Source organism: Electrona antarctica (assembly GCF_951216825.1).
Source record: "Electrona antarctica genome assembly, chromosome: 23".
Taxonomy (NCBI): Eukaryota; Metazoa; Chordata; class Actinopteri; order Myctophiformes; family Myctophidae; genus Electrona; species Electrona antarctica.
Window position 1 is genome coordinate 21,708,752 of NC_136804.1, and position 24,818 is coordinate 21,733,569.

Genomic DNA, 24,818 nt, shown 5'->3' on the forward strand with positions numbered 1-24,818 from the left:
TTTCCTCTCCTTTTCTCCTATTTTAACCACTTAAGCCCTGTTTCATACATTAAAATGAAAAACAAAGCGAAAATAGCTGAGCTACAAGCTCACACGCAGTCACTTCTTGAAGTGACGTGCTAGCTGGTAGGTCGGCTGTTTTCACTACCGTTCGACAAATTTGTACGACAATAATAACACACCCAAAATAGGGACACCGGGGTTAAAGTGGTTAGCCTCTTCCCTCCTCACTTCCCTTTCTGCTCGGTCTTTCGCCCCTCCACATTTCTGACGTGTTCTCTCCTTCCTTTGTGCACCTCCTGTAGACTGAGGTTCTTTCGCATCACCTCCAGAGGAACCTTGTTTACCTGGACAGCCAGGTGAGATTCTCTCTAAAATACTGTTTTCCCTGTTTGTATCCCTAACTCAGAGGTTCACAACCCTTTCTGTCTCACGGCCCACTTGGAAATGGCACACATGTTGAGAATCGCTGCCCTATACTGCTTCCAAAGGCCGCAATATAAATGAAGCATTGAGTTATAGCATTGGAACTTTTTAAGAGTCCGTTTTCACTTCCCAGAAGTGAAAGATATTCCACTGTATTTGTTGTCGCCTGTTTTGTTACTGAGGGCTATGACCAAATGTCATAATTATTTGTTTATCACATAACCATAGCATAGCCCATACTGTAGGTTATTCACAGTTACAAGTACACTGCTATTTTACTGGCACTGATTGGATCTGCTACTGCTGTATTAGCCATGGGGCTGATAACAGTTATCAACCCTTGGGCTGATGTGCATTATCGCCCTCACACAGAAAGGCTGTACTGGGTGTGTGATTAAATCATGTAGGTGAGCCTGTGTCACTGATATTTACAATATACTGTGTTATTACACACTGAAATCAGCAGATCAGTCAGAATCCCAAATCCAGTGGCAAAGGGATTTTACATGTGCAATCTGTCCGTACCCTCACCCCTCCAAAATTATAGCACACACCCCAGTAAGCTTGGCTCAGCCACTTTAGATACTTTGTGTTTAGCACTTGCCTGGGGACGGCCTCAAACCCTGAATACTGTCAGTGCCATGTGAGTTCTGTTGAATATACATTATAGCCTTTTTTGTTATCTGGGTGAAATGTGACATTTCACTGAATCCAGAGAGATTGAAAAGTCCCAGACCTCTCTTAGTGCTGCATTTTTCTTTATATAATACTGATTGTTTCTTATCTTTTCCATTTAAAAAGACGTACAGTCATTATGCCTTTTCCTTTCCTCCACTACTGAGGCTCTCTCCAGTCATTGGGTTGTTGTAGTCTCAACTTCTGCCGTGCTTAGTTAGTCTACAGTCATCGGTTTGACAGAAATGCATTCAGATTCACACTCGTTTCAGCCTACAGTGAAACAGAGTCTGGTCTCATTGTGCATGGCCATCATGTAAAGATGGTTCCTCTTATGTCTGCATTTCTAATGGGCGTTGCACCTCTATCCTGGTCTCTCTCTTTATTCGCTTATGTACAGTTAAATGAAAGTTACAGTATTAAATAATGAACTGCATAGGGTATGCTACTACATGCATGCTGTTGTGGGTAATAAAGCCAAATGTCCCTTAAGGCGAACTCTGCTTACAGTATTATCCAGTGTTGCATGTATTCTGGGCATACACAGTATAGTGCTAATCAGCCTTCTTAGTGTCAGATCCTTGTATAATTATTACACAGGGCCAACATACTGCTGATACAGGTGAAAATTACACTGACTTAATTGAGTTAATCTAATACGACATCTCTTTTTTACGAAATTGTATTATCTGTATGGTAATGTTAATACAATATACATACATTGGGGTATTTTAAGTTGTATTAATCTCCCTGCTATTCTGTTGAGACATTTAGTGTGTCTAGGTTGGACACACATTTCAAGCACTTGCGCAGGAGGTTCAAATCCGGGGCAGACAGGAAAGTCACAGAGGATAGCTTTACGCTCATTAATGTTATTTGGGCACAGCCGAGCCGGATGCAGCGGAGGTTTTCTGGAAAACCTGCTGCTCTGATTATGCGTAGCGACAGAACTCTGTGTGCAGAGGGCAGAAAGTTTCATGGAAGATAAATCCGTTTTGACGGTGTGCTCAGCAAAGCACACAGACTGGTTCAGAGTCAGACCCGTGATGTAATGGCTGGCGTCAGCAGGCTCCTGTCTGCCAGTGTTGGAAAAAGCAATGTAGAATTACTCCGTTACAAATAAAAGTCTGGAATTTTTTTTTCATGAGTAAAAGTAAGTATCAGCATCAAAATGTACTTAAAGTACCAAAAGTAAAAGTGTACACATTATGCAGAAGGTCTCATTTCAACTTTTCAAATGTATACAAATCTTTTGACAATAGCCGATCTACCAGCTCACAATGTGTCGCATCGTGACGCATTGTGAGCTTGTAGATCTGCTATTTTCTTTTCTTTCTTTTTTTAAATATATTTTTGGGCATTTTTTTTACCGCTAAGCCGGCCCAGGCCAATAGATATTAGTATTAGAAATTGGAAATACTCAAGGAAAGTACAAATACCTCAAAATGGTACTTAAGTACATTACTTACTGTAAGTAAATGTCTTAGTTACTTTCCACCACTGCCTGCTTGAGTTGACACTCTAATGCTACCGGTAGAAGTTGTGTGTCTTCCTGCATGCCAGATTCGGGTTCCTGTTAAAAATGGACGGCGTCATCCCTCGCGGTCTGCGGTGTAATAGCGAGTAAATAAGACAGCTTAAAGGCTATATACCCTAATCCTAGAAGGCATCTAAATGGGCTGTTTATTTTTGGACTGGAGGTTAGAATCCCAATGCATTATTCAGTGTGGATGAGCGAACGGCTGAGAAACAGACAGATTAAGCTCAGTTCATGCGAGCATATATGCCACACGTTGTTGGCTTATAGGGCGGTTCTTGTCGGCATAAAGTGACAAGAATTTAAAGGCTTTTTTCACTTAAACCAAGAAACCGACGTTTCGACAAGTAACTGCCTTCTTCAGGGTGTGAAGTATTTCACTATAACACAATTCTGTTGGGCGCACTCTGGCTTTTGTAAAGTGGGTTCAAGTGAAGTTTGAAGTTCAATGGGTTTATAATAGGAAGGGGGGCATGCCTGATTAAATTAATATCAAATATCTAAATATTAAATCAAGCAACTTAAAAAGTGCCTGGGGTATTCACAAAAGCCTGGGTGGACATTAAAATGACTCAAGTGTTTAAAATACCCCTTGAAAGAGAGAGGTCCAATGCAAAACGGTAAAAATTGTGATTAACATTTGACTTTTTTGATTTTTAATCTCCAAAGACTTGTTCCAGGAATTGATTATACCAAAGTGAATTGATAAGCGTGGGTATTTATTAATTAATTGATTTGGGTAGAACGTAGCTCAATCATGCAGAGCTTTGGCAGCTTGAAAAATATATTCCGTTCTTGCGGTTAACTGTCGGATATTGCCATTCCTTTTATCAACAGGACCATCTGTCATTTTGACAATAGAAGCACTCTTATCAAGATTGATTCTCCGTAGAGGGGCATCCCTTGATATACTGCATTTAAAGTTAATCTTTTAGTAGCCATTTGGACCATCAGTGGACCTCCCCTAAATGCTGACTCTGAGTTTTCCCTGGGTTCTTTTCATGATGGATGAGTTCGGTAATCATTGTTAATAGCATTCATTATAATTGAAACAGAGATGGATTGCTTTCATTTTCGACCCTGTTGAAAGGGATACAAATTTGCTTTACATGTGTGTTTACAAATCCATGAAAGTTAGTCATAAACTGTAGTAAAATCCTCCAAGCTAATATAGAAACTACAGCCTTTCTCTTCCTGGAAAGTTAGCATAGTGAAATAGAAGACATTGTTCTTGCAATAATAATAGACACAAAAGGTTTGAAATCTTGTTTTAAATGACCAAACCTGACTACTAATGTCACTGGTAGGCTAGGTTTCTGAAATGTCCTCAGCCCTCGATCCTCTGAGACAAACGATTGCATCTTAGAATGAGCAGTATCTATATCGAGGACCAATTGTGTGAAGATTGGTTGAAAATGGTTGAAGTAGTCCTTGTAAACAAGATAACAGGCTATCAGTTCAATGCTCATCCCTGCTTCCTCACAACAGTCATCAGTGGCAGGTTACCATTTAGACCTCAGCATCCGTATTAGGCTATGTCCAAAACTTTTGCTGCTTTCAGCAAAGATAATTGAGGTACAGCAAAAACTGAAAAGTTATTGTTCAGCACTTTTGGAAAACATGTACAGTATGTGACTATTAGTGCATATAGAACAAGGTAGAATCTCAAAGAGTCCAGGGCACATCATTGTCAAGTCCTAATTAGTTTCAGCCTACACCTTTTTTGGTCATAACAATGTATCTTTATTTATAACATTATTCATTTTGTACATGAACTGAAGACCAAAATAAAACATTGAAAGTGAAGTCCATTTGACATAATGAGGTGTCCAAGATGCTGGAAAAGGGGGAACAGGGAGAAGCATAATGCTTATCGAGCCCTACCCTTGGCTCAGTTCGCATAAATAAATTCAATTAAATTGTTAGTGTTTACGACATAAATTGAATTAAATTGTCAGTGTCACAGTGTTTATAACACACTTCAAGTATACAACATTTTCCTTTTTTTTTACACACACAAACACAGCATAGCCTCCCACACATATGACCCTCTATCTCACGCGCACTCACAGCCTCTCTCTCTTTCTCTCATGTGAGAGTCAAGATAGCGAAGAGCTATACGGAGCACGAGTGCCACTGTGGTCTAGCTGAAAGTATGATAATTACAGTTTCTTGTTGTAAATGTAAATTGTATTTTTGTCATTTTCCCTGACCCTGAGAGGGACTCCGCTCAACAAAGCATGGGGTTTAAGCAGGTATAACGCTGCGGCCTCCACTGTGTTACCATAGCTCTGTGTCCTCTTTTCCTTGGCGCTCCGCCAGACGAAGGAGAATGAGCCCCTAATCTTCATGATTCACACTATGATCGAGAACTCGGCGCCACGGCCGCAACTCTACCAGCAAGTAAGGTCCTGGGTCGGGGTGGTCTCCCATTCAGCTTCACAACAGTCTGTCATGGAAGCTTCCATCGAACACCTTGACCTGGTGAAATCACTTTCATTAATATATCTTTGAGCTGAAGATTAAAAAAAACAGACAATAATTGAGATATTATAGTGCCTGAATTGGAGCGTTTTGTTACAAAATTAGATGATCCAGGGTTTAATCCACTTACGACCTGGTGTCCTTATTTTTGGCAATATACATAGGTGTTTATAATTTACTTTTCTGTGCGACACCATCATCCATCATCCAACAAAGTATACCAATGGCAGCCCAATGACCAAATTTGGTCACATATCAGTCATAAGTGGTTAAAGCAACCCAAATTACTGTCTATATTGAGGAAAATGGCCAAATCAAAGCAGAAAAGCTTTGAACAATGAACTCTTGTGTTGTAGTTTGATCATACCGAGTTGACTGCATGTGAAGCTGAATCAAGCCCCGTCCCCAGTCCTGGGGTGGGGGGGTCTATCTGCACCCCCGCCCCCCTGTACCCTACCACCACTGTGCCACCTCATCATCAACACCTCTCGTTTCATCACAGCACCTTGGATGCAGTCAGCCGCTTCCCCCGGTGTCATCACAACATGCTCTTAACGTGTTCCAACCCATTAAGACGTGAAGCAGACACTAAAACTGTCAACAAAAAGTTTTTGGCCGCCGACCCTGATCTCAAAATATGTTGTTCCAGGGACCCAGAAGCAAAGATTTGAGTTGTGTTCGCTTTAAAATAACTTATAATGATTTTCATTTTTCACAGCTTTTCACTATTTTTCAAAAATAGCAGCTCTACAAGCTCATAGTGCGGCCCAAGGTGACGTGCTGTGATCTTGTATATCTGCTATTTTTTAATAGCCAAAGCATAACATAATGATTTTTTTTTTAGCTAAAATGACACGGATGCTTTCCCGGTCTTAATGGGTTATTTTGCAGTGGTGGAAGAAGTACTCTGATTGTTTTTTTTTTACTTGAGTAAAAGTAGCAATAGCACAATATAAAATGCAAAAGAAGTGTTTGCATCAAAATGTTCTTACAGTTCTCGTTTTTTTCCAAATTTGTCAAACCTTCTGGAAAGTAGCAGATTACAAGATAGATCGGCTATTATTTAAATAGCTGAACTATTCAATAGAGCTTAAGTGGTTAATGTATGGTTTAATTAACTCAATGTAAAGTAACTTAAAACATAAAAATCATTTGTAGTGGAGTACAATGTATATTGTACATTGTATCTATCTCTGAGAAGTTGGTGGAGTTTAAGTAGAAGTGTTGACAAATAGAAATGCTCATGTAAAGTAAAAGTACCTTACATTGTACTCAAGTAATTGTACTTAGTAAATACACTCCACCACTGTTAATTTGCCTTGTTATTGTAGTAGTTGGTGTTTTTGTACATTGCATTCCATTGCTTCCTGTTGGAAGTGACCTGGAATGTGCATGGCTTGTGACATAATGCCATGATTATCTCCCATCATCGTCACTTGTCACTTTCTGGTGGGTTTCACACTGGAAACATCCTGTAGTGTACACAGTCCAGTGTCCACTGTAACCACTCCAGTGGTTATTTAAAGCTAAATTACACTTTGGTAGAGGTTTGGGTTGTTTGGGTAGACACACATAAACACCAAAAGTAGCTTTGATTAGAAATTGATACTCAGAAATGGTCTCATCGTTGACTTAACATTGCATAAACAAAGGCAAACAAAGAAAATTCAAACATTACAAATCTTGATACAGTAATTAGAAAATCTGGCTTTTGTGTGTTATTGTACATATTAAAAGACGGAGTGACTTAATTTTGGAATATATGTTTCTAATCAACGGAGCTAACCATTGAAGATATCTGACCAGTATTACAACACGAACCTCTAACCCAAGTGTCATTTTGTTGTAACTTTGAGAGTGTACAAATGTAGCCAAATGACATTTATACACTCTCAGAGTTACACCTGGATACACACTCAGATTTATTCCTGTTGGATGTCATTGTTTTCATCAGCCCTGCAGTAAATGCACTTTGTCCTCCACTGATTGTCTTGTTTTTAGACAGTTTGTCTGCTCTTAAGGCTTCAAATCATAGAAATCTGTCTTTTTTTAAATTTAATGTTCCACTGTATTGACCATTTTGAGAGCTCATCGCTCACGCTGTCACATTTTCCCGGAGCATATAAACCTAATCAGGATGAGTGTAAAATAACTCGACCGGGGGGACTTGTCCTAGCCTCGCATAGCCAGCCTTCATCTGCCTTTGCAATGCATATTGCCCCAGGCAGATTAAGTCGGGCCCCTCTCAATTGAGGGAGGACTTCACGGCCAAAGTGTTGACGAGCCAAAACAGATTTGTCTGGAACCAGGCTATAACCAACTAGGGCCCAGTATGCAAATATGGGGCGGGACAGGAAAAATATCTAGTGCCGAGATGGACTAATATCCATGCAGTGATATAGTATTTCCACGCGAGGCTAGACTTGTCCTACAGCCGTGAGGATTTTTATCAGCTGTGGGAGGTCTTCAAATACGCCAGACACATTTTGTAATTCAGATGTCAAAAGAGGAGTGCGTGCATGCATGCATGAGTGCGAGAGAGAAAGATCAATCTAGGTTCTAGTTTTAGTCTGGGTCTCATGATTTTTTTTCCTTCAGTTTTGCTGTCGAGACAGACTTTAGAGTGGAGGAGAGGAGAGGAGGAGAGGTAGAGAGTAAGAATATTACTAAGGAGGAGGATAAGGCCGTAGCCAGTCAGTCATAGCATTGTCTGACCATACCCGTTTCCATGAAACCTTGAAACCTTTCTAGTAGAGATATGGAAGTTAACTTTAAATGGTAAATGGGGCAGTATAAAACAACTTGTTTTGTTTTTAAAGAAAGTGTTGATTTTCTCTTCCTAAAATAACACATGCTGCTGCATATGTGGGGTCCCTATCTTGTCTTACCTGCTTTTGAAAGTGACAGCGTTCGATTGCGGCAACACCCATGTCAGACCGTAAGGTCATCGAGGCCGGGGGGGTGTCACTGACCCAGTGGGAACCATTCCATATTATCCATCCTGTGCACTGAATGTATTAGCAGCACATATTGTGTTATTTTGTCGCCCCCTGCAGTTCAATGTGTGACGGTGTCCGTGTGTCTTTCAGGTCAGCCCGGAGGACTACAGGGAGGGCTCCGCCTCCTTCCCACCCCAGCGCACAGAGGAGGTCGACGTAGATGTAAGACCACTGAGACCAGTGTTCATTTTGACAGCTAAATGTTGATTTAGTTTTAGTCATAGTCTTCTGAATACAATTTCTCATTTAGTTTTAGTCTAGTTGTATCTACAGTTGGTTTTGTGGAAAAAAACATATTTTGGTAGGCCTTGATGGAGTCATAATGCCTGATTTTACACTTATGTAAACTTAGATTGCCTGCTGAAAGTAGCCGGTCTGCTGCGACGTGTTGGATCTGCTATTTTCAGAACGCAACCAAACATAAAATGACACACACACACACACACACACACACACACACACACACACACACACACACACACACACACACACACACACACACAAGTTCATGATTTGTGTGCGTGTGCATGCGTGCGTGCGTGCGTGTGTGTGTGCGTGCATTTCAGACCAAGCTGAGCAGACTGTGTGAGCAGGACAAGGCAGTGAGGATGCAGGAAGAGAAACTACAGCAGCTACACAGAGAGAAGGTACAGGCCGCTCGCCCATTTTCTCTCTCTCTCTCTCTCTCTCTCTGCTACTCTTGTCTTTTATGCTGAGGAGTCACAACGTGTAATTAGTCCTTGTCCACGTGTCCATGTGTGATTAATCATACCTCTGCATGGGTGAGCCTGTATTGTACTGCAGGTCTGCTCATCTGGGGTGTGTGTGTGTGTGTGTACGTGTGCGTGCGTGAATATAACACTAAAACATTTCAGATGACTCAAATATGACCGAAGCTAAATGGAATTTAATTCAAAAGACCAATGACTAAAAAAAACGAAATCAAAAGTTGCTGACTGTCGAAAATGGAAATGGACAAACACCGCTCCTGTTTCCACAGCACACGCTGGAGACGGCGCTGCTGTCTGCCAGCCAGGAGCTGAGCGAGCAGAGCGCTGCCAACCCCACCTCCACATCCTGCTCCACCGCCATGCAGAGCCTTCTGCAACAGAGAGACGTCCTGCAGAGCGGACTGCTCAGCACCTGCCGAGAGCTCACCAGAGTCACCACGGTGAGACGCACACACGCACGCTGCGCACACCTTTCGGTGGGAACTAGAGCTCTTGGCGGATCACCCACATCTGAAAATACCCGACAGGACCCGAGACCTGTACGGGTCGGATGACTCGGATCCATGTTTTATCAAAATCACTTGGGGCCTGGTCGGGATCGGTTCTATTACCTCGGAAGGTCCGGGTACGTAAGAAAAGAAAGAAAGTCAGAACGGCTCGGAATTGGACCAAATTGCCACGAGTCCGCTCGGTGTGGTCATTTGAAAATGAATCTCGGAGCGGCTCGGAATCGGACCAAATTTCAGAGGTCCATTTAGGTTCGGGACCCGTGAAGAGCTCTAGTGGGAACACACCTTAAAAACGTATAAAGTTGAATTATGGACGTTTCTGCTCAAGGCATTCTCCAGTTTTAGGTGATAAGGTGACCACCAGGTGGTTAGTAAAAACAGAGAGATGTGTTCGGGGTGAGCGGTGAGTTTGTTTTTGGTGGTCCATCTCTTGGAGTGGTGAGCCGCAGCCGTGCCGCGCTCGGGAATCATTTGTGGTTGATCTGACCCCCCAATCCAACCCTTGATGCTGCGTGCCAAGCAGGGACTCATTGGGTCCCATTTTTACAGTCTTTGGTATGACCCGGCCGGGGATCGAACCCCGACCTCCCAGTTTCCGGGCGGACACTCTTAACCACAAAGCCACTGTCCGGTGGCCACCTTATCACCTACAACTGGAGTATGAATAGGCCTTTTATAAGTCCCTTTGGAGACGAGCGTCTGCTATAAGTACTATATTGTAAAGTGTCATGTGTGTTGGTGGTATTTAAGTACATTATATTGTAAAGTGTCATGTGTGGTGGTGGTATTTAAGTACATTATATTGTAAAGTGTCATGTGGGGTGGTGGTATTTAAGTACATTATATATAAGTGTCATTGGGGTGGTGGTCGCAGGAGTTGGAGCGTTCCTGGAGAGAATACGATAAGCTGGAGACAGACGTCACACTGGCCAAGACCAACCTCCTGGAGCAGCTGGAAGCCCTGGGCAGCCCGCAGGTACTGTACGCTCACACGCACACATACACGCACACACGTACGCACGCACACTGTTTACAGGGCCGGCCCTACCATCAGGCAGAACAGGCAGTTGCCTAGGGCATCATGAGGGGAGGGGGGGCATCCACCAAGCAAAAAACAACAACACAGTGCTTTAGAACACAAGGGGGCCATGGTCATTTTTCAAGGGGGCATCACGAAAAATCCTGCCTAGGGCACCAAATTGCTCAGGGCCGGCACACTTAAAAAAACGTATAAAGTTGAATTATGGATGTTTCTGCTCAAGGCATACTCCAGTTTTAGGTGATAAGGTGACCACCAGGTGGTTAGTAAAAACAGAGAGATGTGTTCGGGGTGAGCGGAATACTGTAAAAATGGGACCCAATGCCTCCCTAGAGTCCCTGCTTGGCACGCAGCATCAAGGGTTGGATTGGGGGGTCAGATCAACCACAAATGATTCCCGAGCGCGGCACGGCTGCGGCTCACCACTCCAAGAGATGGACCACACACACACACACACACACACACGCACACACGCACACACGCACAGTCCCGTGATAGGTTTAATACACTAAAAAAGATAATTTCATAGAAATGTTTAGAAGACTCGGTCTGTGCTTATGTGTACCCTTCTGTGTCCGTCCACTTCCGTGTGCGTGTGCGTGTGTGTGTATGGGCGTGCATGAACGTGCACCTCTCAGACGGAACCTCCGAGTCAGCGGCACGTGCAGATCCAGAAAGAGCTGTGGAGGATTCAGGACGTGATGGAAGCTCTGGCCAAGAACAAGCCAGAGAGGAGGAGCACGGACAACAGTGAGCTGACACTGCTTTAATATGGAGATTGCAGCCAGTCTCTCTCTCTCTCTCTCTCTCTCTCTCTCTCTCTCTCTCTCTCTCTCTCTCTCCCTCTCTCTCTCTCTGTGTGTCTGTCAAGGACACTTTGACAAGACACATGAGTTGATCGACGTAATGGCTGTTGTGGAGATTTGATTTACGACCTTTCAATTACTGGGTGTACTGAAAGCACTCTTCCAAACCTCTACTCCCGCAACCCGCATGCCTTACTCAGTAAAGTCCTCTGTGCTCATTTAACTCTGAGAGGTCACCTGAAAAAAAAGGAAAAAGAAATTGCAGGTCTTGAAATGTTTTTTTCTCAAAAGTACTGCATTCCAAAGTCATTAAAATGTGAATTGATTAACTACAGATCGCTGCCCGTGAAATGTTTTTTGCACGTGTTTCGGTTATCAAAATAAATAAAAAAATGAACTTCCATTTTTCACTCTTGTCTCCGTTCTCCTTGTCCAACAGGTTTTCCCCCTTCCAGGCCCCTCTCCAGCATATCAAAGAATGAGGTATGTAAGTCTACAGAACCCATTAAGGACGGACGGCCATTTGTGTTATGTTCACTTCTAGTTCAATTATTAGCACCTCAACACAAGTCTGGCCAGGAGTTTTTTTGTGCTTAAGAAGGGAATGAGGGAGTCCGGAAATATCTACCACTGAGCTAAGATGGAAATGTCCGCTTGGGCATGTAAGATAGTTTTAGATAATCCGTAGTGGTTCTACTTGACCACAGGGACTACATTTCTCAATAGAAGAGCAGGTAAAGACTCGGACTGGTCACTAACCCTGTTTTTGTGATGAATTGTGTTATTTATGGTGTCTGATTGTATTTATGTATGTTTTTTTTATGTCGGGTGCTACAGGTGAACATTTTCATCTCTTGCTAAATCCTATATGTATTTACGGTATATATGTATTTATAAGTATTGTTCGTGAACACACACGTGAAATTAAATGCTTGTTTGGAAACCCGCCCGGCAGGCAGTGACGCTGCCGGCACTCAGCCCCCTGAAGGAGGGGGGCGAAAGCGTGCCCCCTCGCCCGCCTCTCCCCCAGTTCTACGACTCGTCCGAGCGGCCCCCTCACGTGCCCCCCCTCCCCTCGCACCCTGGCGGGCGCCTGCCCTTGCACGCGCACCGGCCCGTCGAGGACCGCAAGGCCGCCGCCGGCTCCAGGAATGGAGCGCACAGCGTAAGAACCGCTGGCCTCTCATACCCCCTCCCCACGCCGTGTCTCTCCTCATTGGTTCAGCATTTTACCCCTCTCCACACCGTGTCACCTCATTGGTTCAGCATTTTACCCCCTCCCCACGCCGTGTCACCTCATTGGTTCAGTATTTTACCCCCTCCACGACGTGTCTCTCCTCATTGGTTCAGCATTTTACCCCCTCCACACCGTGTCTCTCCTCATTGGTTCAGCATTTTACCCCCTCCACGACATGTCTCTCCTCATTGGTTCAGCATTTTACCCCTCTCCACACCGTGTCACCTCATTGGTTCAGCATTTTACCCCCTCCACGACGTGTCACCTCATTGGTTTAGCATTTTACCCCCTCCACGACGTGTCACCTCATTTGTTCAGCATTTTACCCCCTCCACGACGTGTCACCTCATTGGTTCAGCATTTTACCCCCTCCACGACGTGTCTCTCCTCATTGGTTCAGCATTTTACCCCCTCCACGACATGTCTCTCCTCATTGGTTCAGCATTTTACCCCCTCCACGACGTGTCTCTCCTCATTGGTTCAGCATTTTACCCCCTCCACAACATGTCTCTCCTCATTGGTTCAGCATTTTACCCCCTCCACGACATGTCTCTCCTCATTGGTTCAGCATTTTACCCCCTCCACACCGTGTCACCTCATTGGTTCAGCATTTTACCCCCTCCACGACGTGTCACCTCATTGGTTCAGCATTTTACTCCCTCCACACCGTGTCTCATCTCATTGGTTCAGCATTTTACCCCCTCCACACCGTGTCACCTCATTGGTTCAGCATTTTACCCGCTCCACACCGTGTCACCTCATTGGTTCCGAATTTTTGGTTGGATTGCTGACATCACCCCGTTAACTCAGCCCGCTGGACCATCACATTTTAATTCTTCATTTCAGTTTGGGTTTTTTTTGTTTTGTTTTTTTGTTTGTTTTTCAATCCAGCTCAACAATCGTTTGTCATTTTCCAAGTGCATGGAAAAATGATAAACAATTGTTGAGCTGGATTGAACTCCTAACTTCACTTGGAGTTTACTTTGACTACTTCTAACCCTAGTTTGTGTTTTTGAGAGTGTGCCATATTGTTATTCCATATTCACTCAGCTTTGTTTTAACCCTCCTCCATGCTTCGTCCAGATGTCACCATCGCATGCCTACAGTGTTGCATTCTGCCCCATCCTGGTCCGTACAAGTGGTTGTGCAATTTCTATGGCGTGTGTGCGTGCGTGCGTGTGTATTTGTTTAGCGGGGGTACAATTTACAGGTGTGTGTGTGTGCGTGCGTGCGTGCGTATTTCTGTGACAGTGTATTTTTGCTAATATGCATGCATCCTTTTTGCATACAGACACGTTTGTGCGTGTGTGTGCGTGCGTGCGTGTGTGCGTCCGCGTGCGTCCGCGTCTGCCTGTGTGTGTGTATGATGCACTACAGTACATGTGTGTGTGTGTGCGTGTGTGCTGACCGGCAGTCTGTCTGTCCCACACTCCCTGTTGCGTCACACAGCAGGCGCCGGACTATCGTCTGTACAAGAGCGAGCCGGAGCTGACCACTGTGAAGGAGGAGGGGGACGAGGCCAACGGAGAGGACAAGGACAAGACGGACCCCGCTGCCGAGAACAAAGACACGTCCATGTCCGCTAAAGGTGCTTCAACTCTGAACTCCACGTCTCACACTATCAGCCCATTATAAGAACTGGAATGCATCTGCGCCACTTTAGCTTTGAACCACTTTTTAAGCGTTATTTTAAACTTTTCGCCGTTGAAAAAACAGCAGATCTACAAGCGCTCAATATCGAGCATTGTGAGCTTGTAGGAAAGAGCTTGTAGAAAAGAATGATCCACGTGTCAAGAGACGCGTGATTGTCTGTGCTCTCCCTAATATGCCTAACTGTAGCAGCAGTATAAGGAATCAGGAATTGACAAAAGAAAGCATGTGTCTCCCTTTCAGTGACACATGGCATTGTAGCGTTGTATAAACTAATCTAGGGTTATGATGTCACTAAAGTGGTGTATTTCGATTGGGCCTTTTGACTCAAAGGCTTTCAGCTTTCTGGAAGAAACCAAAAATACACAGGGAAGACATATTTGAATATTATAACCACACCTGGGGGTGTATTACTATTAGAGTATAATGTTAACTCCATAGACAAAAAGCCCGGCACTCCATCTTTGACGTCCGATGTAACGTTCTGTTCCGTTCTTGTGTGGCTGACTGCGTGCCCTGCTCTTCCCCAACGCAGTGCCCTCCTCCTACCACCCAGTGGGCATCGTTCAACCCAGGACCAAATCTCCCATGAGCCCCCCCGAGTCCTGCACCATCGCCTCTTACGTCACGCTGAGGAAGACCAAGAAACCGGAGGCCAGATCGGTAAGTGGGCCTCTAGTACAGTGGTTCTCAACCAGTGGTCCGGGGACCACCAGTGGTCCTTGAGGAGGTTCCAGGTTGTCCCCAGCTAAATGATAGAGAGTTGGTAACCAATTGGACCCTCATATAGATCTTTAACTCTTGAGACCGTACATTTTTTAGAGTTAAATTATTGTTACAAGTCTGCATTACTTAATTTACAAGAAGTCTAACGCGATTAGAGAATGTAGAAGAATTGCTATTTTGATCAACATTCGCCTGTTATCTCTCCTATGGTACCAACATCAATACAGCATGGAAATGTGTTTACATTAACTGTTACGTTTAATTTCATAAAGGAAAGCAATGTGGCCTTGGATATGGCGGAAACTTTGCTTAAATTTGGAGTCAGTCATGCATCATCGATCAACATGATTCGAGTATTTATTTGCATGTTGGATGTCTGTACAGAAATGTCACTTTTTTACACTTGGATTCACAGTTTTTAGAAGAAAATAAAACAGGATACAGTATGCCAATGATCACAATCTATTCTGGAGATAATTGGGCTGTGGCAAAATGCGTCAGAGGGATTCTGTTTTTGGGGAGGACAGCGTCTGGGTTTATTGCATCAGGTGTGGGATGACTTTAGAGCTTGTCCACAGGATCGGCCGCGCAGTGCAGCGGACCAGATGGGAGCCGGGGGGGAGAGGGAGGTGGGCCGGGCCCGGATGAGCGTGGAGGAGCAACTGGAGAGGATGAGGCGGAACCAGCAGGCCGCTCTCCGAGAGAAGAAGACCCCGTCTCGGTCGCCCTCATTCAACAAGGACAACCCGTGTGTTGTATTGCAGGTATAAACACACACATACTGTACATACACGTGTGTATAATGCTACCACGTCATTACCAGTAGTGGATGAAGTAATGATACGTAGCTTGCGGAGTTAGTTCAGTCAGATTACTCGAGCGGCTTCATGCTGTGCTCAAGGGCACATACATATACTCAAGGGGTTAATACGCATTATGTGGGTGTATTCAGTGTTTGCAAGACCCACATGTCATTTGCTGATGTGGCAGTCAGCTGACCAAATGGGTGGGGAATTTGAGCTCACCTAGACTGCATGCATTCTTCCTGCCTTCCTTCTGCATATTGGTTCCTGCTTGTTGTTATGCACTGTTTGCTTCCACCGCCACCCCAGCACCACCGGTGGGCTCTGTTATTTCTGTTCCCCATGGGTTGTGGTTATTGTATTTCTATCTCCCTGCTCTTAATGTTTAATGATTGTGTTTAATTGTGCTGAGCAGGGAGAAAATGTACAGTGAAGGAAATAATTATTTGATCCCCTGCTGATTTTGTAAGTTTGCCCTAGCAGAGCCGAACGCCAAGATAAAATATTATATGCACACTTGTAGAGTGTGTGTGTGTGTGTGTGTGTGTGTGTGTGTGTGTGTGTGTGTGTGTGTGTGTGCGTGTGCGTGTGCGCGTGCGCACATTTTTTCTTTCGGCAGATTCATTCGATTTTAGATCTCCTCTAATTCAATCATAATTGTTTCACAGTCTACTCTTTGATCGTAACCCACACCCATCACACATCGTCACATCGAACTTGTCACACATGTGACAAGTGACACGCATGTTATAGACACGTTTTCTTGTGCGCAACCATATACTGAATTAATCACTTTCAACCTGGTGTCCCTAAACAAGAATTGATGAGCTGCTGCCTTATATCCCATGGCTGAGAGGTCAGCTAGAGGCAAAGTGTGTGGTTGCCTAAAACGAGGTAGCCAATCAGGACGATAGGTCGTCAAATGTCAGTGCAGCCAATGAGAAACATAGGTCTCAACTACAGCAAGTGGGCGTGAAAGCACCGCAGAGAACCAGCTGTGCTTACGCAGCAGCTGGTAAAAAATGTCAAACAATTATTTTAAAGGCATTTAACCCATTTTGGGCGGGAACCCCTTTTGGTGTTAGCATTATGTTATGCTTTAGCTATTGAAAAATAGCAGATCTACAAGCTCATAGCGCTCATCTGCTATTTTTGAAAAATCGAAGAACGACTGACATAGAAACATAGCTTTTTCAGAAAACTGTCAGGATGTAGAAGACATTTTTAGAATCTGATCTCAGGTCAAAATGGGTTAAAAGCTCAAGCTTGCTCTTTTGAAATAGAGCCTAAGTGGACACTTTTTTTACCACCGCCCCTCTGATGTGTGTCTCTCCAGAGCCGTGTGCAGGTTGAAGAGACGTCCTCGGCAGACCCTGCAGAGCTCCAGGCTGCTCTCCAGCAGTTGGAGCAGAGCAGAAGCAGAACCACAGACCAGGATCCGGTTCGGACGACCAGTCCTCCTGCCGAGACCGACTGTAGTCCGACGTCCGGACCGGGAGTCAGACAACGGAGTGGAGCGCAGGTTTGCACACATTAGTTTATATTATTTATTTATATATTTTTTTGTGGTTTTCCCTTTTGTCTTTTTCTTTGCGTATAAGTACACTTACTTAAAGGTATATTCAGTGATTTCACTTAATTCATTTAATTCAAATATCTTCTTTTTTTTTTGATAATCCTCCCTACTATAGAGTGCGCTGACCATATAAAGAGTTCCTCCCTGTCCCCCGTTAACCCCTGGGGTAAAAAAAACCTTAGGTTTCTATTTTGCCTATAGGGCCCAGCCTTCATCCAGTCAGGATAGAGAGGGGCCTTCCTCCAGTCATGATCGACCTTGGTGCACGTGCAGAACGTGAGTACTATTTCCACCACGGGCAACCGATCACGTCAATGTGCGTCTGTTTCCTTGGAGCAGGAGGTGCAGAGAGATGAAGAAGCAAAGCCAGACGAGCCCGAGGAGGCGGTGGAGTCCGAGGGCGACAGGACGCGGCCCAGCGAGGAGGCGCAGCTCCCCCCCGTGGCCACCAGGCGGCACTCTTTAGACAGGACGAGGCCCATCGAGGAGGTGCAGCTCTCCCCCGTGGCCACCAGGCGGCGCTCTTCAGACAGGACGAGGCCCAGCGAGGAGGCGCAGCTCTCCCCCGTGGCCACCAGGCGGCGCTCTTCAGACAGGACGAGGCCCAGCGAGGAGGAAGAGGACGCGCTGGCTGAGACGGACAGCGCAGACGACGAGGTATAGGAGACAAACCCGGTACCGCTACGGACAGACGCACTTATGGCTCTTTTCAACTACAAAGTATGACCCAGAACGTTCCAGAATCTGAAACCATTGTAGTTCTCAGCAGTGGTGTAAAGTAACTAAGTTAATTTACTTAAAGGCGAATTCCGCACAAGCCGTTTTCTTACCTCAAGATGAAGACACGTATCCATTGGTCACGTTATGCTAGATCTCTTATTCAATAGCGCATTTTTTTTCCTTTTCTTTCTTTTATTCTGTTCTAGAATTGAGTCCATGGAATGTTGTTGTTGTATCACTTCCGCAAAGACGAGAGCCGGTATAAGGCCCCGCCTACCTTTTCTTAAAGGATCAGCGCCATATACTGGATCTTTTTGTGTGTTTAATATACACATTTATCAACAGAACTCAGTAAAAGGTGGCTAGGGCTGCAAGTACTGTACTTGAGTACAATTTGGAGGTATTTGTTGAGTATTTCTAATTTCCAGTGCTTTTACTTCGACTTCACTACATCTCAGAGTACATTTTGAATTCCGGACTTTTACTTGGAATGGAGTATTTCTATATTGCAGTATTGATACTATTACTTAAGTGAAACATTTGAGTACTTTTTCTACCACTGGTTCTCAGGTGGCCCAGTGGTAAAGTGCCTGCCCACCACCACAGAGTCTGGTGATTCGAATCCGCCGAGCATTCACACGAACACAAATTGGCCCGTGTTCGGGGGAGGGAGGGCGGGAAGGAAGATGATGTACTGTACTGTACTGTACTGTACTGTACTGTACTGTACTGTACTGTACTGTACTCCTATACGGGATGGGGTGGGAGGAGTACGATGGCGGCGGCTCGTCACTGGCATGACAAGTGACAACACACAGAAATGTGTGGGAAGGAATCATGACACTAAATTGAGGCGATGGTAGTTATAATAGACGTTTCCATTATACCAGTTTCCATACCGCCCTTGGAAGGTGGAGTTACAGTATGTCATGAACAGAAAAACTAGGGACTAAGGAACCTAGGATTGCCAGCTACCTTACTGAGAGAACTCCAGCTCCATCCTCCCCTCACGAGGGAACAAGACCCAGAGATACTTGGAACACTCCTTCACATGGGTTAAGAACCCATGATTCTCCACTTGGAGTGGGCAATTCACCATGCTGTATCTGGCCTGGGGAAGAAAAGAAAGGCTGCATCTTCCATAATCCAGCTGGAACATGCAGCAACAGCCTATCCAGCAGAATCAGTGGAATCCTGGGTTTGGCAGAGAGCGTGGTCAGCTGACCGTATACCCCATCAGCTTTCACCATTAGACTCACCCAGTAATCCCACGCCGCTCTGCCTCACAAAGCTAATCGCAGATTGTGGCTTTAATGTCCTCTAATCTAATCTGGGACAATAATAAAGGATTTATGGGACATGTCAAGGTTCCAAGTATGGCTTTAAGGGGCTTATCGCTGGGATTGAGCCCAGGCTCGGGTGGCTGGCGTTGGGCTACAATCCAGTGGGACACAGAGCTGGTTGGCCGAGCTGGGTCTTCTGAACTCAACTCATTGCTGAGCATCAAAACAAACAAACCTATTGCTTTTTGGTGGTTTATTTTCCAATTAGTATTATTCTCCTCGTTGCCTTATGTGTTGTTCTCTAGTGGCTACTTTACTTTATTTATCTGTATCACAATGAGAACTAAAGGTCTTAATATTCATGTTATAGTATAAATAAAACCTTTTTGGGGGACCCACTTGCAATATCTTCATGGCCAACAAGTGGGCCCCACAGTTTGGGAATCGCTGTTCTAACGTGTGTGTGTGTGTGTGTGTGTGTGTGTGTGTGTGTGTGTGTGTGTGTGTGTGTGTGTGTGTGTGTGTGCGTGTGCGTGTGTGTGCGTGTGCGCGTGCGTGCGTGTGTCTTGCAGGTGTGTGAGAGTCAGAAGGTGGTGATATTGGATTTGTGTACAGTGGCCCAGCGTGTGGAGATTGTCAACCCACAACCACTGGTAGAAGAGGAGAGGAGAAACCAAGAGCTAACCAATGCATCCATAAATGCCCCCACTGAAAACAGGTGTGTGTGTGTGTGTGTGTGTGTGTGTGTGTGCGCGCATTAGCGCGTGCATGCATCTGTTGTTGGGGGGGGGGGGGGTTAAATCAGTGAGTGCATGAGTACGCTGATTTAATTCTTCTTCTATACATGTTTCTAGCTATATATTATGAAATAGAATATCTTGTTGTTGTGTTGTGTTGCCTGTCTTGTACCTTTCATTTTACACACTGTAACCTTGTGAGCTGTAAATCTATTTTCGCCATTGTTGTGCACGTACAACGAATTACAATACAGGGTTAATAATACAGGTTAAAATCAGACTAAACAATTTAGTCGATTATGAAAAATCAATTTGAATTTCTTTCCGTGTCGATTTGTTGACATAAGAAATTACAAAAATACATACATATACTGTATATCACATAATAAATAAATAAACCTGCTTATCAATTTTTAATTTAACTCCCGGAGCAAGATTACGTCAGTTATTGATTCTAAATATACTTTCTTTTTTCGGTTAATTGCCCGGATCTGGGCTCGTTCACTGCTGTTCATTGCAGCCTCCCAGCTCAGCAGCCTGACACACTGACTCCGGAACCCAACAAGGGGAAGAGGGAGGAGGCTCCTGTGGCGGAACAGACACATCAGCGGGAGACGCAGAACGACTTTGATTCCTACAACCAGCTAGCGGTAGACGACATCAAACACAACAACAACAACAACAACATAGTGGCTGGTAAGCAAGGGCCAGCAGCGACCCAGTTTCTCCACACTTGGAGCTTTACTTGATGAAGTTACCTTAACTCATTGACTGCCAACAGCCCCATCTAGTGGTGGCTCAGAGCGCCATCCATATAACTATGGGCGAGACTCTTAGATTGAAAGACGATTTGTCCGGAAACTGCGAATCAGGAAGTAAAAATCTGCTATGTAACATGCCCTGCGATTGTCATTTAATCCACCCAAAACATACTTGTAAACTAGAATCATATCGTTTAGAGAAATGAGCCGCAAATCAAGCTAGTTTTGACCCAAAAAGAAGAATCCGAGATATTACGATACTAAAAACTGCGTCCGCATAGACAGCATAAGCCAGCGGAATTTCCATTTCCGTTTTTTTTTCACCGCACCGGAACCGTAGTGATATGAGCACATACAGGACACGGTTGATCACCGTAATCAATTGAAGGCGACCTCGGCGCCCGGGGCCTTTGGAAAACAGGCGATGTCGGTGTCGAGTGAGTTTACACATTGTTCTTTCGGGGGAGTGCATGTGCTTGTTTTGATTCGGGCAACGTTCTGTGTATGTGCAAGGTTTTACAAGAAATGCATGATTTTTTATTTTATGTTAAATCAAATGCCAGGCATGTCCTTAGCGAGGCCTATGAGACCTGTGCGGTAAGTGCTTGCATCGAGCAGCCGATAGCTTCACACATTGACAAGTCTAAATTGGCCGCAGTGGGCAGAATAAGTCGTTACATGAACAGAAACGAGTGCCCGATCCGTCTCAGTCACAGGGATGGGGATATTTTTCTTTCTTTCTTTTATTGATTTCATATTTAACCACTTAAACCCCATCATTCATATCATGTGGGGAACATTAGCCCAAAATAGCAGATGAACACAGTGCTGCCTGTTTTGATTACAGCAAAATTAAAATGCCCTCCATCCTGATTGATTACGGTGATCAACCGTGTCCTGTATGTGCTCATATCACTACGGTTCCGGTGCGGTGGGAAACAAAACGGGAAAATTAAAAAACGGAAATGGAAATTCCGCTGGCTTATGCTGTCTATGTGGACGCAGTTTACGTTGTTCTCCCGCCACCCCGTCACAGCAGGCAACACATTGTTGTGTGGGGTCAATGTGATAAGGACAGGCGACTCATTATTCCTCCTTGCCTGCAGGTATTGACTTGGCGTGCATACTGTATGTTTGCTCAAGATAGAGTCTCTCTCTCCAAGACATAACAACCATTCCTTCTCATCCTCTCACCCGCCTTGTGTAAAGCAACTTTGAGTACATAGGAAAATATGAATCTGAGTTATTATTATCATGATCATCATCATCATCATAGCGGCCCAGTAAACCAGAGCAGGATAAAAAGAAAAAAAATGAATGTGACAATGTTAACAATCGGCTCGTTTTGTTGCCCAGTTTCTAATTGAATCTCCTCTCTCCTCTCTCCCTCTCTCGTCTTTTTTCTTTTGTCTCTCATTCCCCCTCTCCTCCCTGCAGCACAGACGTTGACCTTGGTGAACAGTGACACGTGAGCCGCTATCAGCCTCGCGGTCCTCGACGGCGTGTCCCATAGAGCCCAAAAATGTAGCCGGCCTGCGCCACGCATGCTCCATGGCTCCCTGCGTTTACAAAACTACTGTTAACAGAGAGGATGACTGACGGGCGTCTATACAGTACAGACTGATCTGCGAGCGCTCAGGCAGGCAGACATTATATAAAGACAAAGAGGCAGAGAAAAAAAATATCCTTAGGACCTAGTGTTAGACCTAGTCCTAGACCTAGTGTTAGAGCAGTGATTCTCAAATGTCAAGGACCCCCAGTGTGTTAATGCATGGGCCCCTATTTTCGTCCCTGAGACACCAAATAACACTGTAAAATCCTCAGTGTTAATTCAACTGAGCGTATACAAATGGAACCTAATGGACCTGTAATGGTACGTTTTGGATCTATTTGGTACCCTCTCGGGATTACAGACGCAAAAGGGTCCAATCAGTTCCGAATCCTATCAATCATTTAGCTGGGGACCCCCCTGGAATCCCCTCAAGGACCCCTAGGGGGTCCTCGTCTCACGTTGAGAACCACTGTGCTAGAGGTTTAGTAGCTGCTTCTATACACACCTACTATGTCCCATAGTTTCAACACTAACCATGATGCCAAAATGTACCACCCCACCACACACGAACACAGATACCACCATAAAGACTTATTATTATTATTGATTGCTTATTATGAATACGGTATTACATTCATTTATTATTATTATTATTCAAGTATTCTACTGATCTATGGGGGGATTAGTTATTTTTGAGTTGCTAACACTGCTGGGGATGAGTGTACAGTTGTATATATATTCTAGGAGCACTTGAGGATGGGCTAAGCACCAAACCAACACAACATGCAGTGCTTCACTTTCACCCCAAGGTGGCAGCCCCGTCAACCGCACTTCAGTTTGAACTGTACCAATTCTATTCTTTGAAGTTGTTTTATTTTGTTTAAAAAAAAGAAAAACTTGACCAGAGACTCCCCTGATATTATATTTTCACATCTTTTTGCACCACAAAAAGAAAAGAAGAAATCACAGATGGTTTTAAACAGGCAAGCTGTTCATTGTCGGATTATACAGTACATATATAAATATAAAATTATATATGAACATAAAGAAGAATTTGTACTTCCACACAGATGCCACTTCATGCTGCTGTTTTTTGGAAAAAGAGTTGAGTATTTTAATGAGGTTGTTACCTATTTATATATTGTGAGGATGCTCTGAAAATCCTGACAACGCCAGGTTGACGATACATAAAGTATATGAATGTTATGGATTATTAGTCTGCTTTTTCAAATGTCTTTCCTTCCCTTTGGTTTACATGACGTAAAACGATATACCGTAGAGAGGCTATATGGAAAAGAGCGTTTTGTCTGAATCTGTCCAAGTCCTAGGTGGAGAAAAGTCAGAATAGCACATGTACAAAGCAATAAGTAGGATTTTGGAACGCCAGGACTTAAAAAAAGAAGAAAAAAAAAATATATATATATATATATATATATATATATATACACAATTATGTATAAAATGTAAAAAAAAAAATCAAAAAGTATTGTGTAATTTATGTACACAATAAAAATGAGCAGTGGATATTATAACTAAGAGGTTATTATTAATATTATTAGAGTCAATATGCAAAATGTTCATATCCCATCTGTTTTATATCATGTGAAATAAATGTTGATGTTCTTAAATTATCGTCTGCTTGTGAATGAATTATTTCCTGATTGCTTACATGATTTACATCATTTTCCATGCAAAACTAATGCTTGGAATGGATGCATTATAATAAACCCCCTAGTTTGACATGTCACATAATGCTACTTAAAACGAAATGAAATTATTATTATTTATTTGCTTTATATAGGCTGGTGTGGCAATGCTAGCTGTGGCAACCCTGAAGGTCGTCGGCTCGGGCGCCCTAGCTAAATCATTAGAGCATGCACCCTGGGCTACATCTGCAAAATGTGGCGCTTTTAGATGATTTAGCGCAAAATCACCCTTATCTCTCACTAAGCTCTTTCCCCCACATTTTCATCTGTACTGTACTGTCACATCCGAAATCATCATATATACTGTGTGTGTGTGTGTGTGTGTGTGAGTTTATTAGGCACAGGTGGGGCATTGAGTAATTCGGGAGAGGGAGAGCAGAGCAGCACAGAGTGAACTCAGTGAAGAGAGGAACAATGTTTGCTGAAGAGAATGTAACTAACACTATCACGTTGTTTTCTAGAGTCTTTACCAGATTAGTGAAAAAGTAATCTGTAGAGTTGAGTTGCAACTAGCAAGTGTTGGACTGGTTGATGAAAAGTGACAGGCAAAGCTAGTTACAAGGAGGTTACTAAGCTAGTTGGACAGTGTATCATGATAGTGGGAGGATGTAGCCTGTTTAGCTAAAGCAGTCAATCTCTAAACTACTAAACCGTCCTGAAGAGGACCAGGTTGAGCTACCAGGCAACGCTCTAACCTTCCTCTGGCAACGTGGGACCTGCCCCTCATCTCTTCTGACAGACTGCCCAGCTAAGTCCATTGCAATGTGCTATACAGGTAGGTGCAACTTCCCATAGACAGCCCATTCATCCAAACAAAAAAAAGTCCTAATTGTATTAAACAACGTCAAACATACCATCATT

The 24,818-nt window shown here is 44.0% G+C and overlaps 1 protein-coding gene across 1 annotated transcript in view; it reads left to right on the forward strand.

Annotated features, from left to right (window-relative positions):
* The window catches only part of LOC306916628 (pleckstrin homology domain-containing family A member 5-like), a 217,303-nt gene extending 193,424 nt beyond the window's left edge, over nucleotides 1-23,879 (forward strand). The window contains exons 19-33 of the mRNA XM_079494589.1: nucleotides 306-359; nucleotides 8,212-8,283; nucleotides 8,688-8,768; nucleotides 9,122-9,292; nucleotides 10,236-10,337; nucleotides 11,039-11,150; nucleotides 11,646-11,689; nucleotides 13,893-14,031; nucleotides 14,629-14,756; nucleotides 15,398-15,583; nucleotides 16,959-17,144; nucleotides 17,538-17,855; nucleotides 19,774-19,919; nucleotides 20,459-20,634; nucleotides 22,137-23,879. Of these exons, the coding sequence (XP_079350715.1) occupies nucleotides 306-359; nucleotides 8,212-8,283; nucleotides 8,688-8,768; nucleotides 9,122-9,292; nucleotides 10,236-10,337; nucleotides 11,039-11,150; nucleotides 11,646-11,689; nucleotides 13,893-14,031; nucleotides 14,629-14,756; nucleotides 15,398-15,583; nucleotides 16,959-17,144; nucleotides 17,538-17,855; nucleotides 19,774-19,919; nucleotides 20,459-20,634; nucleotides 22,137-22,171 (1,950 nt within the window). The 3' untranslated portion in view covers nucleotides 22,172-23,879. The remainder of the gene's footprint in view (nucleotides 1-305; nucleotides 360-8,211; nucleotides 8,284-8,687; nucleotides 8,769-9,121; nucleotides 9,293-10,235; nucleotides 10,338-11,038; nucleotides 11,151-11,645; nucleotides 11,690-13,892; nucleotides 14,032-14,628; nucleotides 14,757-15,397; nucleotides 15,584-16,958; nucleotides 17,145-17,537; nucleotides 17,856-19,773; nucleotides 19,920-20,458; nucleotides 20,635-22,136) is intronic.
* Nucleotides 23,880-24,818: the final 939 nt, after the last annotated feature.